The 20,290-nt window shown below is 40.6% G+C and overlaps 1 protein-coding gene and 1 pseudogene across 3 annotated transcripts in view; both read left to right on the plus strand.

Moving 5' to 3' along the window:
- mtx2 (metaxin 2) overlaps nt 1–20,290 on the plus strand; it is a 103,374-nt gene that overhangs the window by 26,886 nt on the left and 56,198 nt on the right. For all 3 annotated transcript variants that reach the window (XM_069935808.1, XM_069935806.1, XM_069935807.1), the window contains one exon: nt 20,178–20,250. In XM_069935808.1, the coding sequence (XP_069791909.1) occupies nt 20,178–20,250 (73 nt within the window). The remainder of the gene's footprint in view (nt 1–20,177; nt 20,251–20,290) is intronic.
- On the plus strand, nt 1,104–1,255 carry LOC138762507 (U2 spliceosomal RNA; annotated as a pseudogene).

Genomic DNA, 20,290 nt, shown 5'->3' on the forward strand with positions numbered 1-20,290 from the left:
TAATAGTTTTCCTCTGGCTATGGTTTTCCAGAGTATCTATCCTCTGCCAGAGGTGCTCCCCCTCCTTCTCCCAAGCAGCAAATTCAGTGGACAGTTTGTTTATTCTGTCTTCGCTATTACCAGTTCTGTCCTCTAATTCAGTTATCCTTCCAGCTAAACTAGTTAGGGCAATCTCCCATTTCTCCATCTTATTGTTTAGCTCACCATTCTTTTAGATCGTTGCCCATTCTTCTCTCCATGTTTAACATAGCCTGTAATATGTCCTGCAGTGTTCCTTGCTTCCCTTTCTTGTTGATGCCAGACTGCTTCTGCGATTAGTCCCAGGTCCACTACCAGTGTCTCTCTCCAGACTGTCATCTGAGTCCACCTCACTGGGATCCATACTGGAGCCAACCCCCTACGCGGGGTTAAGGTCTCCAGCTCCCCCAGGTGAGTCTTTCCTATGGCCATTTGCGCTGTGATTGCGCTGCTTTTGGGGCGGGGGAAGGGGCGCAACGTGTGCCAAGCTCTCGAGCTCAGTTTCCCCTGCGAGCCCGTCATTTCCTGATGCTCGGTCAGGGACCATACCGGTAGCTTTCCTGGGTTCAGACTTGCCTGATGCCAACTTCTTGGGCGAGCCTTGCACTTCTGCGGCAGGCCGGGCCTTCTCGGGATTTGGGCCTGGAGCTGGAAGTGCCATCTTGGCTTCCACAAGGCGGGCTCATCCAGGCGACGGCAAATTTTCCCAGCTTGTTGGCTGTCTTCCCTTGGCTGCAACTTTTCTTCCCCATGAGGATAAGGCAAGAACCTTTATTAAGACTTTTTGGCTGTTTTGTTAGAATTTTCTAGATTTTTAAACTTTTTTTACCCTCTTTGCTCTGGGAGCTCTGGGTCAACATCCTCCACATCATGTGACCTCCCCATTATCCACAGTGATCAAAATCCGTGTTGAATCCAGGATGCTGGTTGGGTTGGCAGCTTTTGTTGATGTTTGACGGAGCAGTGTGAAGGCTGATGGCATTTAAATCATCATCATCGCTTGTAATGTTAATTGGCGAATTCTGTAGTTTGCATAAGGAAAGCACTGATATTCAATGTTCACTGCCAACCATAAGAACACCAGCAAATCTCGACCTTTTGGCTAAGATCAAGTGTAGTATCTGTTCTTATCAGTTTAATATCTGATATGTCCCTTATCTAGGGACCATATATTAAATTGATTTTTGGAACAGGGAGATGGAATAGGGGCTTGCTCCGTCCACTCCAAAAAAAAAACAGAGACAAGGAGAGCCTTGATGATCAAGGCAGTTTTTGGAAAACCAGATGTTCCATTCCTGTGGGTGAAAGACTGGACCTTACTGTTGATATTACTATCCCCATGCTTAGCGCTAACCCTCATTTCAACCTGTGTACTCTCATTCTATGCTATTATGGCAATTTAAAAGAAATTGTTCCCTATCTCTTTGGAAGTTGGAGTGGTTGGGGTTATTTTGAATTAGAACCATGATATTGAAAGAGTGGGGTAGTACAGTAGCTATTTTGTATGAGAATTGGCAACAATTAACTTTGTTTCATTGTCTGTATCTTGGAAATATTTTAGCAATTAAAAAGAAAAATACATGGTGCAAAGAATTCAACAGGCCCTCTCGGCAGATAAAGAAGCATCTATTTTGATGTTGCACCTCACCAGCAGCAATTAAGAGATGCATAAACAGATGGGTTAAGTTTAACTCAATTTATTAACAATTGCCAATAATAGAATTAACTCAATAAACTTAACATCTGAACATATGGCAACTGTATACTAACAACAGATTTTCATAACATGTATGTGGGGAGGAGAAAAACCCCCGACCGTTATAGTCCAAGCCCAAAATGCCTCAAAATAAAACCCCCAAAACAAAACTTCAAGTTAGTAATGTTAAGTCAGTCAATCAAAAGAACAGTCTACAGAATCTGGTCTCCAGGTGCTGATTTCTTCATTTAGTTGGATGTGGAGAGAGATGACTGTTATCACTGCAGACTTAGGACCTTGGCAGGGAATATGAGAGACTTCCCTGAGTTTTCTGATGTGGTAACGACCACCTTTAATTTTTTCACAAAAGGAGTTTTCACACAGTGACCTAGTCACTAACACTAGGTCTCCACCTCCGAAGCCCATTTTTTTTTAGGGTTGCTGAGTGATGATCTGTCATGTGAGCTGCCTTCTCTAAAACCCTGTCTTGGGTTGTCAAGTGACTTCTGCCACATGAAGTCCTCCTGTTGAAAGGGTACTGGAGAAGCACAGGCCGGACACGCCCTCTGGGAGTTGGTGTCAAAAACTGCTGTCAGGACACCAGTGCTGGCACCCATGGACAAAGCAGCTCAGACTCCTTTCTTCTAACTGAAGCTGCTGGATGAGCACACTGACAGTTCGTCATAACAGAGCTGGCACCCGTGAACGAAGCAACTCAGCCTCCTGCTGGGTGAGCACCCACACGTAAACCACTGTCTGACTAACTGACGTCTGATTAATTGTTCAAACTCAGTGCGCTGGGCAACTGCCCCAGCGCATGCCTTCAGCACTCCTGATTGGCAGAGATGGTTTGACAACAGCAGGCACACTCTTCACGAGCCCACTGGCTTCAGCAGGAGCTCTCTCGCACACCTGACAGCTATCAATTCTCCCACTGCATGGCTTTCGTGCTCCGAGCATCTGCTCATTTTCTCGGCATGCTGCTTCAGCGCTTCCCCAGGCTCGCGCTCCTGCCCCTGGTCAGAAAATAAAGCTGTCGAGGGTCCATAAGGTATAAGTTGACATTTTGGATTGAGAACCTGCACATAATGACAATGAGTTTATTGTTATAAACATGTAAAACTCAAAGGGTTTCAAAATTACTTTGCTCGAAGTGAAATCTAAAGGAGGTAGGGTGAATAATGAATAAACCCATTATCTCTGTCTACTTTTGTGGAGATGGCTATTGAATAAATCGCCATTTGCTTTGAAAGGAAGGCAGAGATTGATTGGTATCTGAATAGTCAAGGTATCAAAGGTTATGAGGAGAAGGCAGGGGAGTGGGAGAATGGATCAGCTCATGATGGAATGGTGGAGTGGACTCTATGGGCCAAATTGCCTACTTCTGCTCCTATAGTTTTATAATTATGCATGCATTGACTCCTGTTTCTCATTTTAAAAAAATGATGGAGACACTTTGCATATCCAAAGCTATGAAAGGAAGTAGAAAGCAAGCCGCAGGACTTCATAAAGGGAGCTTGGCAACTAGTGAGGTTTTGGGTGAAGGAGGGGTGTGGTTGATTTTAGAGCTGTTGGGCTGAGATAATGTATGATATCAAATAGAGCTTTTAAATAGCGGTTCGTGTTGAAAGAGATTTACTTGTGTTACACAACTTAGTTGAATTGTGTATATAAGGAATCCAACTGAAACTTCAAATAAGCAGAATGTACTCAAATGTACAGAGATGAGGTGGAATCGAGTGAAATGGTGTGAGAATAATAACTTGAGTCTCAGCATGGACAAGACCAAGGAAATGTCTGTGGTCTTCGGCAAGACAAGGGGTGACCATCCCCCACTACACATTGTAGTCTCTCCACCACTGAGATATTAGAGTACAAAGTTCCTTGGAGTCCACTTAAGAAGAGACCTAAACTAGAAATGAAACATCTCACTTGTCAGAAAGACAGAAAAGTGACTGCACTTCCTTATACAGGCAAGGATACTGGCCACCATTCTGCCATCTATCTAATGGAGCTCTATAGAGAGTTTCCTTGTCAGCTGCATCAGTGCGCTGTAGAGCATTGGGTTGGAGGTCAATCAACAAGGCCATAAAAGCAGCAAAGTTGATCACTGAGATCTCCATTTTTCCTATCCCACCCCCCCACCGCCGCCCCAATCAGTGTGATTTACCAGGATCATTGTTTTCTTTTTAAAATATTTTTATTAATTTCAATATCAGTAAATTTGTACAGTACAGTTATGGAATGTTCCATAGAAAAAAGGGAAAAAAAACCCTGCAAGCATAATCCTACAAATGAATTCCAAAATACCACAGCAATAATAAAGGACATTAAATTAAGCAAAACCCTTAAACAGTACAGTTAGATTTAAAACTAATCAACAAAAAGAAACTCTTTAATCAAAGCCCCTTCCATTAACAAGGTTAGGAAAAAAACCAAGCATATGAACCGGTGCGGACTCGAAAGGCCAACATGGCCTGTTTCCGCTCCGTAAATGGTTATATGGTTATATGGGTATCGAGTGAAGACAACTCGGAAATTGACAATGCAACATTAAGGTTTAGAGCAATTGTAAAACTTGATAATAGTCCATAAAAGGGTCCCATGTCATTGAAAAATTAGTATTTGAATCTTTGACACATCTAATTTTTTTCTAAGCTTAGGCAAGTGGAATTGTTGTTCAAAGAGGACTTGTTAAATCTGTGAGGATGTTTACCACCCCACATGCAGCATCTTCCAGGTTCTCTTGTTTGGGGGTGAAAAAACTTAGAAGTATTGCAGCCAGAACTACCAGGCTGAGGAATAGTGTTTTCCCTCATGGACAGTGAGTCTGCAGAATGACTGATGAACTGCTAAATTAAACAGGTGTCCCCAAACATTTTAGACCATCGACCAGTTAATGGAATCCTTGGGGGTGGTGGTGGGTTGGGCAGTGGTGTTGGACACATAACTCCTTCTTCCCAGCTCCATCAGTCCTTTGCTCTCTACTATTAAGAGGCCCAAGCCAAATACAGCATGGTGGCCGCCAAGGCCAGCTCTCGCAAGAGGCATTCATTGAACCTTTGGATTGTCCCATTAACCCCCAGGGATTGATGTCGACCATTTTGGATATTCCTATGCTAAAACAACTCTCTGAGATTCCACCATTTATTAATAATTATTTTAAATGTATATCTATTTACTGTACTTGTCAGTATGTGTGTTTGCACTGTGGATCAAAGAACATCGTTTCAACGAGTTGTACTGGTACAATTGGATGATAAATAAACTTGAATTTGAAATTGCATTCCCTGAAACCTAATCTGCAGTGATTAATCTGGATTTAAGTCTATTTGACTAATTCAGAATTTTTATGATTAGGAAATGATAAGATGTACTTTTGTACTACAAGATAAGAAAACAAATGTATCAATCCTAAAATTACTGGTGACTGCAGTGTCTTCATTTATCATTTCTAGATTGCATTTGTGCTAATGCAAAACAGCAAAAAGATTACATTATGCTATTTGTACAGTTAATAGCAACATAAGCTAGATTGATTTCAAATATGATTGTAGCTTAATGGTAAATTGCATTCACACGATTGAGGAAATTTGTTACATTGTTTAAAATAGCATTTAATGTAATTAGCATCTTAATTTGTGTTAAGATGCAAATAGAGCCATTAGACTAACCAGATTAGGAATTTATTCTTATTCAGAAATGAAGAATGATGCAATGTGTTTTTCATTTGTAACCATATACATTTAGTTAAATTAATGCCCATATAATAGCAAGATCTAAAATAAGTTTTAGAGAGCAGGAGGCTACTTATTTTTGGTAAGTTAAAGTTCCAAAGGAAAATATTTTCAAAATTACACTCCACAGTAGAGACAATGCGTGAAATTGACGCCACAGTATCTGAATTTACTTTGCCCGTTTAAAAATATTATTTATTTGCATTGCCCTGTTCTGCACTATTTGAGGCCTTCCAGGCGACCTTCCAAACCGAACCACCCAGTGAATATTCCTTCCAGACTAATGAGCTTTCTAATCTGCTGGCTTGAGGTGTGAAGAGCACAGGTAGGGTCAGAACCTCCATTAAATAGAATCTGCTGGCTAGAGGCGTGAAGAGCACAGGTAAGGTCAGAACCTCTGTCAAATAGAATCTGCTGGCTAGAGGTGTGAAGAGCACAGGTAGGGTCAGAACCTCTGTCAAATAGAATCTGCTGGCTAGAGGTGTGAAGAGCACTGGTAGGGTCAGAACCTCTGTTAAATAGAATCTGCTGGAGGTGGGGGGGGGGAATAGAATCTGCTGGCTAGAGGTGTGAAGAGCACAGGTAGGGTCAGAACCTCCGTTAAATAGAATCTGCTGGCTTGAGGTGTGAAGAGCACAGGTAGGGTCAGAACCTCCATTAAATAGAATCTGCTGGCTAGAGGTGTGAAGAGCACAGGTAGGGTCAGAACCTCCGTCAAATAGAATCTGCTGGCTAGAGGTGTGAAGACCACAGGTAGGGTCAGAACCTCCATCAAATAGAATCTGCTGGCTAGAAGTGTGAAGAACACAGGTAAGGTCAGAACCTCCGTTAAAGCATGTGGTCATATTTGTGAAATAATTTAACAGTTCATTGAACCCAGACCCAGGAAAGCAGAGATACAGCACTGCTCTGAAGGTAGGGTTCACCCACCCAGTCCAAATGCCAGTGACTCCACACAGGCTTTAAACTCCGTATTAAAAGACCTGACAGTGTTTGTAAGTAAAATCCTGCAACTATGGAGGCCTGCACCTAAGATCGTGGCACCTACACTCGGCAGTGACCATGAGGGGTTGCAGTCTTGGGGAGAAGCAAATCAGCACAGGGCACTAGAAAGGGGAGATTGCATCCCATTGAGAAGGGGAAACAGAGGAGACCACCTTGCAGGGACCAGTGAGGGGCTCAGCAGCTGTTGGACCCATACAGGTTGTGGGCACCTTTCAGTCGGAAGACCACTGTGGGATCATGGGAACCAGGTATCTCAGCCTAAGAGGATGCTGATGGCAAGAAGGACTTCTGAAGGGCATCGGGTACTGAAGACTTCCTAATCATGTTGGAGGTTTGGTTTTGGAGCTCGGGTTGCCAATGGATTGAATAAGTGTCTGTATGACTGTGGAAGTGCAGGAGTTAAATCTACAGACTCAGTGATTCTTAAGGGACTCTCTTGCTTCTCCTCTTGTATGAGGCGCTGGGCAATACTAATGGCTACTCTTGTCTTGTGGCAGGCAGAAAGCAATTTCATGTAATATCACATGTTCTTGACAAATGAAAGAATCTTGGAAATTATAGTGCAAAATTGCAGCCTGTAGTGGATGTTTTCATTGTTTTATCTATAGCAGCATATTGTCAACTAGTAAATCCCAAGTTGAGAGACCCACAACTACTTCAGAATTTGCTAATATGTTTCAAGATGACAAAAGTCAAAGAATTTCATCTATGTTGCATTCTAAATGTTACATGTTACATTTTTAATATAGTAACGAGTGACATTTAATATTAGAAATTAATTAAGCACGTTCAAAACACGTACTCTTTGCAGATGTTCAAGATGTTGACTTTATCATTGGGACAATTTTATTCCTAGTGCAGACAGGTGATTTATTGAATTTAAAATAAATTCTTGATAAAATAGAATTGATAAACATTAATGTATAACTTCAAACAACTGTTTCATTGTAAAATAAACTGAACACTTGCTTATTTCATGTCTTGAGTCTTAGTGAAATGTTTTGTTTTCGGTTGCTTTTACAAACTACATTTTTTCATTGAGAATATTGAATGGAATTTTTATTTTGATTCCCTTTCTACTGAACATTAATCTTGTGTATGATGTAGAAAAGGATGACTGTGTCATTAGAACTCTAGAACTTCATTATGCTCCTTTATTTTTGATCTTTACAGTGTCTCAAAGGTTTGCAACTAATGAGAGCATTTAGTCATCAGACTGTGAAACAGTAAATTGTAATGACTGAAATGTGAAGACTACCTTTGAGTTTGTCACATATAAAATGAGTTGCAATACAAAGACATATGCAAAACTCTTAATGTTTTAGAAAAAACCCTGCACAGAGTTTAAATTTAAAGAATAATAACTTTGCAAGATGTAAAGGGTAAGATAATATATTTTGCTGCAGTGGATGTTAATATAAAAGTAAATATATGTTGATACATATTTTAAAAAGTACCCCTGGAATTGAGGTCAAAGTGAGTGTTCAACAGTGTAAATATTGTTTATCAACAGAATAACTGAGAATAATTATACAGTAAAATCCTTGTTATCTGGCACTTGTGGGTATTGGTAGATGCTGGATTAGTGTAGTTTCCGCTTGCTTGAGACTTGCCCTTTCGCTGCCTATCTAATACACCTGCTTGAAGAATTAACAGTTTAAAAGACCAAAATACAGATAATTAACCCTCTTCCCCCCCCCCCCCCCCCCGCCAAAGTTTACAGATAAAGCTTCTAACTGGGGTGAAGCAGGGATAGGAGACATTTTAAGAGAGTCATCTCAATGGTGAGTGGCATCAACCAGCTCTTCATCCTGGGCGATGCCATTGCTGTTTCACACAACTTTATTCAAACAGCAGCTACGAGCTGCTACCAAGGATGAATATTTGCTCTTATCTTCACTAAACGTTTGTTACTTCAGAGAACATTTACTTTTACAATTTTAAACTTGTGTATTTTTACCTATTAATTTATTTTCCTTGATTAATTTTTGCTGGTTACTTAAGTTTACTAGTTGCTTGAATTCTAAGTACCAGTAGTTTTACTGTATTTTGCTTAACAATTCCCAAAAAGATGAAGTTGTAGCGGGCTGAGCAGGTGCTCAGCACAGTAATGCGAACCGCCACCATCAGTGCAGTGTGCGGACTCACCTAAGAGCTGGCATTAGCGGTACTGAGTGCTGAGGAACGGCACGTTGATCAGCTGGGTCCCCTGCTGAAAGGCACGGGATGTTAACAAGTCTCAATTTAAACCTGTTGGTCCTGTGGACCAGCAGCTGTTCCCTTAACAGTGGAGTGGAGCCTGGGACAGGCATGGAATAAAAGCAGCTTGTAAAGCTTCAATAAACCAGTCTTTGGTTGACTTGCCTAGTGTGTGATTGCTTTTTTTCTCAGTAGCTCCACCGTAGTAGCCGCTACAAAGTTAAGCAAAGCCTCATTTGAAATTTTCATGATATTCACAGCAGAATCCTTTATAGATAAGTCAATGTTTGTTAAACCTACATCCTTGTGTAAGGTTAACAATGATCTTTCATAGTTGTTTAATGTCAGAGATGCAGAGAATAAAATGGGATGAGTGTAAATGATGCCGTATGGTTGGTGTGGGATGAAGGACCTATTTCTTGCTCTAAATCTGTTTCATTACACTTGCATACTGGTAAGTGTGCTTCCAAGAAGTTTAGTTTTCCAAACAGAATTTAAGCCTCATATATTCCAGCATATTATTAACTGAGGTTATCTAACTTGCTCATTAATTTGGTACAAACCTTAAAATTTGGCAAGCATTATTTGATTTCTTTATTTACATGTTGTATGATCACTGTTTCAATGGTAGATGAGCATTTTAAATAACACTAGCAGGATGAACTTTTTTTTGGAGTGTACTTTAGGTTTATTTCTGGAATCTGGGATTCACTAGTATTTCTAGCCCTACAGGGTTCAGGAAGATGTTTCTATGTAGAGCTGGAGGAGATGAGGAATATCTTAATTGAGTATTTTGAGAATGTTTTTTCTGGTGCAGGGCAAGTAGGAGTGGGAGGGGAGGGAGGCAACTAAAGAAAGCCTAGGCCATGTACGCACAGTTAGTAAAGAGGTGTTAGTAGTCAGAGATTGTATTATAGGTAAATTTCTAGACCAAATACATCCCAGAACATTGTGGGAAGGCAAGAAGGAAATTGGGATGTAGACAGGTGTTTTTTTTTCAAACTCCTCAATGGAGAAGTTCTGGAGATTTTCTAATGTGAAGTTATTTAAAAAGGACTGTAAGGTAAACATGTTAGTTTGACTGCTGGAGAGGTTTCTGAGAGAGAGAATCTATCAACATTGGATGGCTAGGAAAAAGTTGTGGACAATCAGCATGGATTTATATGTGGGAAATAGTGTTTTGTGAACCTGATAGAATTTTTCTTGCTCAGGGTGACAAAGATGGTAGATGAGGGTAAGATAATTGATGTTATCTTTATGGATATTAATAAACTGTTTGATGCAATCCCAGTGAACGTTGTCATCGAAGGTTAGGGCACACAGGAGAGGAAATCAGCTTGCCAACTGGATAAAAAAAATATTGACTTGGCAATAGGTGTCAGAGAGTAGACATGAAGGGAATTTTTGTGATGCCTTGATTTGGTACTCAGATCTTTGCTTTGTGATATACATGGTGAACAATGAAGTTTACCTGGGTTTGCAGTGGGATCTAATTCAGATGGGGACCTGAGCTAAGGAATGACTGATGCAATTCAACTCCGAGAAGTATGAGGTGCTGCATTTGAGTTAATTGAACCAGGGCAGGACTTAATCTATGAATGGCAATGTCCTAAGGTGCATTATGGAGCAGAGATCCCTTGTGGTGTAGGTACATAGCTCTTTAAAGATGGCAGTACAAGTAGACAATAGTGAAGTAATCATTTGGGATACTTTCCTTCGATAGTCGGGGCATTGAATGCAAGCATCGGGACATTGTGTTGAAGTTGAACAAGATGTTGGTGAGACCACACTTGGAATATTGTTTGCAGTTTTACTCGCTGAGTTATAGGAAAGAGGTTATAAAGTTGGAAAGAGTATAGAAGAGATTTATGAAGTTGCTACTATGTTTAGGGAAGCTGAGTTATCATGAGATAATGGAAAATCAAGGTGTGTTTTCATCTGAGTAGGAAGTTGAGAGGGGATCTTATCGAGGTCATTTAAAATCATGAGTTGCATAGATGATGTGAATAGTGAGTCTGTTTCCTAGAGTAGGACATTCTACAACAAGAGAGCAGAGCTACGGAGCGGGGGGTGTGGGGGGGAGGTGAGATTTAAAAAGGTTGTGAAGGTTCAGTTCTTCACTCAGAGGGTGGTGGGCATATGGAATAAGCATGAAACATGAAAGTCTGCAGAGATGATTGTAGTAAAAACACAAAAATGCTGGAGGAACCCGGCCAGTCTTTTCAACATCTTTTTTTTAAAAAAAAAACAGTTATATTGCTGACATTTCAGGCCTGATCCCTTCTTCAACGAATAAGAAGAATGAGCTAGAAGCGGCGTCTCAGAATTCAGACAATGCTTGCTAAGGGAGGAATCCAGACCAACAAAAGGTGTTAATTGGAAATAGATGGCAGAGGTGGATATGTTGGATGTGGAGGCTGGTGGGGTGGTAGGTGAGGACAAGCAGAATCCTGTCCTTGTTACATGTGGGGCCAGAGGAGGTCAGGGTAGATGTGAGGGTAATGGAGATGTGACAGATTGTTTTATTTTCTATTGCATATAGAAATGTTTTAAAGGAGATAAATTGTGGGGGTTTTTATTGTGTAGGTCACAAACAAACACTTCACAACACAGATCTCATTTAAAATGCCAGAGCTCTGCTTAAGCCAGACAGTCCAGGCTCCCAGTGCCTTTGTAAAGACAATGGAAACTTCTTTGCTGAAGGACTTTACAAGTAGGTGTTAACTGGACATGCTGTGGAGTAAATGGATTATTATTTTGGAAAGCAACAGATGATTGGGTCCAGTGCTGCAATTTGTTTGATTACAGTTTGCTGTTCTAAGAAGGTCATGTGGTTTTGCAAGGTTGGGGGGGGGGGGGGGGGTGTGGGGGAGAGAGAACCAAATAGGCTTTCTCGGAGAAAGCGAGAGAAAGATATTTGTTGCTCATTGGACACACACAAACTGATTCCTTCTAATCAGCAACTCAGTGTCTTGCTGGAAATTTGCCGCATCAGGGTTTTCCAGATGATAACCTTTCTTTCCGGTTACCGCAGAGTTCCTTTTCTGATGCTTCTTCACTCAGAGAGTGGTGGCAGAATGGAATGATCTTCCGAATGAAATAGTTGAGGCAGGGTCCCTTCTATCATTTAAGAGAAGGTTGGATGTGTACCTGGAGGTGAGGGGGTTGGAGGGTTATTGGTGGAGAGCGGGAGGATTGAGCTCGTGGAGTTATTCTAGTGAACCGGTGTGGACTTGAAAGGCCGACGCGGCCTGTTTCCGCTCTGTGAATGGTTTTCCTTATCTCAGCCAGCCATCTCTTTTTGTATGGACCACAAGGGCTTTGAAGAGGCTGATCTAAGATCTCTCTCTCTCCCCGCAAAACCACACGACCTTCTGAGAACAGCAAACAGACCACAAGGGCTTTGTACAGGCTGAACTAAGAACTCACAACCCATATTAAAAATGGGGTTTCAAACAAGAATGCCAGCTTGTCATGCTCCAATCCCAGCTGCTCCTGCTGAACTGAGCTCTTGCTCTTGCCAAATCGCATAACCCTCTTAAAACAGCAAACTGCATTCAGACAGACTGTGGCACCAGACCCAATCTTCTGAGTCTATTCATCTGTTGCTTTCCAAAATAATAATTCATTTACTCCACAGCATGTCCAGTTAACACCTACTTGTGAAGTTCTTCAGCAAAGAAGTTTCCATTGTCTTTACAAAGGCACTGGGAGCCTGGACTGTCTGGCTTGAGCGGCATTTTAAATGAGATATGTGTTGGGACACAAACCCCCCCCCCCATAATTTATCTCCTTTAAAATATATCTATATACAATACAAAATATAACATAATCTGTCACGGAGGAAATGTGAGAGGTAGAGGGGAACCCATGTTGTTTGAAGAATGAGAACATTTCTAATAATCTGGCATGAAGACCTTGTCCTGGGAGCAGATGCGATAGGAATTGAGAGAAAGGAATGGAATCCTTATAGGGGATAGGGGGTGAAGAGGTTTAATCGAGGTAGCTTTGGGAGTTGGTGGGTTTGTAGATTATGTCTGCTGAGAGTTTTCCCCCTGAGATGGGGAGAGGGAGAGAAAGAGAGAGATTAGAAAAGGGAGAGTGTTGCTAGAAATTGGCCAAATGAATACGTGGTCAGGGTGGAAGTTGGCAGCAAAGTGAATAAAGTTGACAAGCTCATTGTGGGTGCATGAGGCGGCACCAAAGTAGTCATCGATATAGCAGAGGAAAAGTTGAGTGGCCTTCCTGTGTTGGCTTGTCCTCACCTACCAAAAAAGCTGCCGGAGAGTGTGGTAGATGCATGTACACGAGCTTCCTTTAAGAAACACTTGGATAATTACATGAATTGGGCCTAACGTGGGCAAGTGGGACTAAAGCAGGAGGGCATACTGTTTGGCATGGACATGCTGGATCTGTGGGCATGTTTCTCTGAAATACTCAGACTACTCCATATAATTGCAGAACAAACTAATTCTACTGATAAAATAAGTTCCAAGATATTAGTATATTTCATGTGATTTAATGATTTCTGTTGAAATGGTGCTCCATTTCTTAAATACACCCCTCGTCTCCAGGAGGGATGATGACACTGATTTGGCATCACCGGGAAAGTGTTTGTCATGTGTGAATGAATGACCTGCAAGAATGCTGGAAGTATTTGTAGGACAGAAGGAGCGATTTTAGATAGTTGTGCTCCCACTCAAAACGTAACCTTCCAAATATCACATTTTTAATCATGATACAAAAGGAACAATGCCTGTTACTTGATTGCATTGCCTGTAATTTTCCTTTGTGCACCTGACCTCAAAGACAAGTTTGTTGGAATAAGAGGCTAAAATCTTTGTGATTTTCTTATGTTTGCACTGCTTCCTGTTTTCATGCCATTGATATGTTTATTATACCCTTGCCTTAAGCATGCGACAAAGAATATTTTCAAGTAGTAGTTCATGATCAGAAATAATGATGACCCTGCCTTAACAGTTTCAATTTTACAATTTCAGCATCTGCCTTCTGGCATGTCCTACTCTTCCAAGATGTGGGAAATTAAGATGTGTCTTTATGTATGAGGTTCCTCTTCCAGATTTAGAATTTCAGGAATAGATTTGCTTTTGTGAACTTGATTTTAAATTGGTATAGGGCTTTTTGGGGACTCTTTGGTCAGGGTTGATGTTTGTTGGACTAGATGGTTTGCTGTACAAGAGACTAAAAGATGCTTGTGTCAAGTTATGTTTGACATTTTTGTGATATGCTACTTCCATAGATTCTGACAACTTTCTATCCTCGTGGTAATGCCTCGAGTCTGATTAATTCCACATGAGAGAGAGCCAGAGGGTTGCGAGACAGCGACATATCCTTGTGTAGTTGCTAAGATGCCAGACTTGTTAACAAACTCAACTCATCCCCATCATATCTCTTTCAGGAGGATGAAATTGTAGTTTCTTACCATCATCTCTGATGATCTTGATATTCTGGGGACTGAACTTCATATTGAAAGTTAAAATGGTTTCTGTGAGATATCTTTAAAGGTGGAATAGTTAATACACATCAATCAACTGCTCAGACTTGACAGTGAGGTCTTGAGCCACTGGCCAAAGCTTTACTACTTTTTGGACAGTTCAATGGGGATGCTTTGTTAATGTAGGGAGAATAAAGAACATGTGTTCAGTCCACAATATTATGCCGACCTATATAAATATACTAAACCTTCCCTACTTCATGCCCAAAACCCTCTTTTTCTGGCATCCATGTGTCTGTCTAAGAGTCTTTTAAATGTCCCTATTGTACCAGCTTCCACCACCATACCTAGCAATGCTTTCCTGGTATCCATGACTGTTTTTTAAAAAAGAACTCACCCCTGACGTCTCCTAAACCTTTGATTTTTTTTTTCTCTTTCCCCCTCCCCTCCCCCCCAAGTTGTACAGATGTCCTCTGGTATTTGCTACTGTTGCCCTGGAAAACAGGTGCTGGCTGCCCACTTTATCAATGCCTCTTATCTTGTAGTAAGTCACCATTCATCCTCCTTCGCTCTAAAGAGAAAATCCTTAGCTCTGTTAACCTTGGCTCATAAGATGTTCTCTAGTCCAGACAACATCCTGGTAAATCTCCTCTCCACCCTCGCCATAGCTTCTACATCCTTCCTGTAATGAGGTGACCAGAACTGAACATAATGGTGGTCCAACCAGAGTTTTATAGAGCTGGAACAGTACCTTTATGGCTCTTGAATTTATTCCCCTGACTCATGAAGGCCAGCATACCATATGCCTTATTATCTACCCTATCGACCTGCATGGGTCATCTTGGAGAGATCAATGGATTTGGACTCCAAAGTCCCTCTGTTTTTCCACACTATTAAGAATACTACCATTAACTATGTACTCCGCCTTCAAATTCTACCTTCCAAAATGCATAACCTCACACATCTGGATTGAACCCCATTTAACACACCTCTGCTCAAATCTGCATCCTATCTATCTATTTCCATTTGGAGCCTATGACAACCGTCCACACTATCTATTACACCTCCAACCTAAGTGCTACCTACAAACTTGCTGACCCATCCTTCCATTTCAATGTGTAGATCATAGATAAAGATCACAAAGACCAAGGATCCCAGAATAGGTCCCTGTGGAACTCTACTAGTCACTGTCCTCCAAGTTGAATATGTTCCATATACTCTGGTTTCGACAAGGCAATTCTGAATCCACATAACTAAAGTTTTGTAATCTCCTGCCTCATGACTTACTGAATGAGTCTACCATGAGGGATCTTGTCAAATGCATTACCAAAATCTATATACACCACATCTTCTGCCCTACCTTCCTCAATTTCTTTTGTCATTTCCATAAAAATAATTAATTAACCATGAGGCATGACTTTTCCCTCACAAAGCCATGCTGACTATCCCTGAGACAATGCTTGTAAATCCTGCTTCTAAGAATCCTCTCCAATAGTTTGCCCACCCCTGACTGATATAAGACTCGGTTTATAATTCACAGGATTCTCCCTATTACTTTTTTTAAACAAGGGGATTTCATTTGCCAGTCTCCAATTTTCCAGTACCTCTCCTGTGGCCAGGGAGGATGCAAAGATTATTGCCAACACTCCAGCAATCTCTTCCCTAGCTTCCCCTGGTAACCTGGAGTATATTTCATCCAGTCCCGGGGACTTGTCAATCCGAATGTTTTTAACATGATGCAGCACTTCCTCTGAACATCAGCATGCTGCAGCATATAAGCTTGTTCCATATTGACATTGATCACAGTTCCTCTCTCTGATGAACACTGAAGCAAAATGTTCATTTTGGACCTCTCCTACCTCCTTTGCTCCAGGCACATAATGCCTCCTTTAATTTTTGAGCAGCACGCCATTTGAGTTATCTTTCTGTTCTTCACCTATGCATAGACAGCCTTAGAGTTTCCCTTGCCAAGATCTCATACCCCCTTCTAGGTCCCCTCAGTCCTTTTTTTAGTTATTTTCTGGCAACCATATAATTGTGTTTTACTAAAAATTATGTACGTTTCCTTTAACTAGCCATCTCATCTCTTTTTATCAACCATGATTCCCTTCCTTTGCCATTTTTGTTAACTGTCTCAGTGGAACAGACCTATCCAGACCACGCGCAAGTGGTCCATAAACATCTCCTACATCTGTGCTTTTCCCTGAAAACATCTGTTCCAAATTTACCCTCCCAAGTTCTTGCGTCATCCAATCCTAATTAGGCCTTCTCCAATTAAAAGTTTTGCCATTTTGTCTACTATCCTTGTCCACAGCTATGCTAAAAGTCGGAATTGTAATCACTGTCATTGAAATGCTCCCCTGTTGTCATTTACCTGGTTCTTGATCCAGTACAGGTATGGCCTCACTTCTAGTTGGCTTGCCCACATACTGTGTCAAGAATCCTTCTTAGACACTCTTGACAAATTCTGTCCCATCTACCCCTCTTGCAGTAATTCGGCATCAATGTCAATATTTGGGAAGTTTAAATCTCCCATAACAACAGCACTGTTATTGCTGTTTCTAAATTTGCCTTCTTATCTGCACTTCTGCATCTGCAGGGCTATTTGGGGACCTCCCAATACAGTGTGATCACTCCCTTCCTATATCTGACTTCCTCCCACACTGACTTCATTTATGCTTTCTCCATTGCCTGTCCTTCCTTACATTCTTGCTACATGTTGCTTTAAACTTTTCACCATCTGCTCTATTCTCTGCCTTATCACTCTGGTCTCCAACCCCTGCCAAACTAGTTTAGACCCTCCCTAAGCTCTAGCAAATCTCTGCCATGATATAGTCATCTTGGGACTGTTGCTGGAAGAGGAGGAGCCAGGGACTCGGGAGAGCTGTGAGTGTAGAGAACCAGCTTGAGGTGAGTGTATTTAAAAACCATTTTGGTGTGAGTGACTGCAACTCCCTGAGTATTAGCATAGCAATGATAAGGATAAAAGCAGATCAAATGGGAACGTGTTTAATTAGGGAAGGGCTAATTATAATGGGATGAGGCAGGAACTAGCGAGAGTAAATTGGAAATGGATGTTTAAGGTACAATACAGCCCTGTACAAGCACAGAACGAATGTGGTGAAAGTTTAGGGACCACTTGTGCTGGGTTCAGGATAGGTCTGTCTCACTGGGACAGGAAAAAAGATGGTAGGAAAAGGGAGTTGTGGTTGATGAAGCAGGTGATTTCCTTGTTTTATTTCGATTTTTGTCTACAACTTTGATTTTTTGATCTCCCCACCTCCAGCCACTTTCAGCTCTTCACACTACTTAACCAGTCTTGTAGATGCATGCGAACTCCTTGCCCAGTTGCCTTGTTACTTTAATGACATCCTGTACCTCCCCTGACCCCTCCACCTACTCCATTGTCAAAAATGTTGTTTTTCAGATCCATTCATAACTGTTCTTCTCTACTAACCTTTTTTCAAAATCCGAAACAAAAGAGTAACCCTCCATAGTTGTGCTTATTTTTGGTTTAACAATTGAATGAGGTTGCACAATTAACCCAAGATCAATAGGCAAGAAAGTAATTATTAAGAGAGATTGCATGTTTCAGATTTTAGCTGCCATATAGACTTGATTGTTTTTTAGTATGATTTCCAAAGCTTTTTTTACCCATGCATCTAAAGGGAAGCAGGATGTGCTTTTCCAGTTTTGGGGTCAGTGACAAGTTGTGGTTCACAACTGCACCCTGCCAAACTAATACGATTTTCCTCCTTCCTGATCTGGTACCAGCCATCTGATGACCTGGGTGTTTCTTCTTGTGCAACCCCTCTCCTCAAACTCCCTGGAGTCTTTTGCTGCAGGCTTTTCTGCCTGATAGCCAGCAAGGGTTTTAAGCCAGCAAGGGTTTTCAGATACCTTGCTGTAGAAGGGACACAAAAAATGCTCATAAGATTCTGTCAAATTCATGGCTCCCATACTTAAAGGGTTTATTTTCCACAGAAAGGTGAAAAATCCTGCTCACTCCTTAAAATATGAATTCCTGTGTCCAACATTTAAAAAAAAATAGAACTGCCTCAGGATCAAACATTGTTATTGTAATTTTGTTCCTGTAAATGGTAGAATATCTCATTAAGAATACTGGTAATCATTCAGCTATATAACTATCAAACTATATAAGTAATAACAAATTGAAGAGCAAGAAATTGTGTAACTTTTATAAAAAAAAAAAAAAATTTTTCACACTGTGAACCACATCAATCAAAATACATACAAACATTTCCCTCTTAAATATACACAGTGGCATTTTCTCGGCTTTTTTCCACCCTGCCTTCCCACCCCCCCTCCAAACCCATTAAACGTTCAATATAGACCGCAGAGCCTACCTCACTGACAAAAGGCAAAGGAGGAAAAACCCAACACCCAACCCCAACCCACCAATTTTCCCCTGCAACCGCTGCAATCGTGTCTGCCTGTCCCGCATTGGACTTGTCAGCCACAAACGAGCCTGCAGCTGACGTGGACTTTATACCCCCTCCATAAATCTTCGTCCGCGAAGCCAAGCCAAAGAAAAAAATATACAATACCAATAAGAAATTGTGTAACTTGAACATAAAATGCTCGGTTCTTGGCCAGATGACAACAAAAGGAAATTTTAAAAGCCAGCTGGAATACTTGGCAAATTGGGCAAAATGCTGTGGAGAAAGGAACAGAGTTGTTAGTACTCAGGATTTCCTGAGAATCAGTGACTTGCACCTTTTTATAAATGGCTTGTTGCATTTTTTTCCTGTCCATTTTTCTTGCTATTCGTCATGAAGTATTTGTTATGGACACTGTTTTCAAGCCATTTGATCAGAACATTTATTATCTCAGTCTAAATGTTGGTTGTTCCATATCTTTATTGTTAAAAATCTTTACCTCCCAGCTGATCGGGCCAAATTCAAGAAGTCTAGCAAATATTCTAGGTGTGAGTAAAATTGCATGTTCCACTTTCTTTTGTTTCTTTTTGCAAATGTAAACTATTGTAGAGTTTCATTTAATGTATTGCAGAAGGAAAAAAAGTCTCCAACTCTTTAGAGACAGCACATTGACAATGCATTTATCTTATAATAATATAAATATCCTGAGAATTCCTTGTTGGCAGCTTAGTACATTTTCCCATCCTCAAGTGTGCCATTCAGGGGCAATGCAGTCAGCTGGCTGGCTGGCAGTGCAAATACATACCCCAAAGCTCAAGCTGTGCTCCTCGTACCCATGACAAGCAACCTGGTGACATAATTTTACAGTTTACCTCGGGCTAGTTGCCTTTGATGTGGTTTGGTTTAAGAGTGCTTGGTGGAAAAATTGAGAAATGGTTCATAGTTGGCAGCATTACACACTGAAGCAAAGTGCTCACAAATTATTTGTCTCTAACATTATGCTCCTGTGAGCCTTTGGGGAGCATGGACAACATGGATGCCAAAGAAAATAATTATAAATCTGCTGCCTGTCAAACCTGTAAACTTTGTTACTGTTCAGTCAGCTTTTTCTTTTCCAAGTCTGAAATAATTTGGGATTTTATTAGAAGGAATTAATAATTCACTGTTAATAATACAAGCAATGAGATGGAAATCTGTTGTTTTATCAGAAAGTATTTTTGGCACCACCTCTGATTAGGAAATGAATTAAATGCAAGACAATATTTGAGGTAAAATGTAGCATTGACAATCCAATGAAATATGTAGTTCTATTTTCATGGTTCAGTAATTATAAAAATAATTTCATGCAAACTAGTTTTTCCCAGATCTGTGAAAGGATTGTTGTAATTAATATGCACATTTTATTTGAAGCAATATTTAATACTTGTATATTTATATTTAATCCATTTGTATTGTAGCATGATGGTGCATTCTTAACTTTGCACTAATAAACTAAGCATTTTTTTAAAAAGTTTTGCAAGGTAAAAATCTAATTTTGATAACTATCTTTTTTAATTTGGTTAAATCCCACCTCTATTTGCCAAAGGTAAATTGACTGGTTATCTTTTATTTATTTTGTAGCCTGATCATAAATTAGTTAAAATCTTTATTTTTAAATTGTATTTCAGGCATTTCTGCGGATGTGCAATCTGCCAGTCCAGGTGATTTGTAGGGCAAATGCAGAGTACATGTCCCCATCTGGTGAGTCTAAAGCTGACTTAAATTCCTGGAGGGGTTGTTT

The sequence above is a fragment of the Narcine bancroftii genome, chromosome 4, assembly GCF_036971445.1.
Source record: "Narcine bancroftii isolate sNarBan1 chromosome 4, sNarBan1.hap1, whole genome shotgun sequence".
NCBI classification, from domain to species: domain Eukaryota; kingdom Metazoa; phylum Chordata; class Chondrichthyes; order Torpediniformes; family Narcinidae; genus Narcine; species Narcine bancroftii.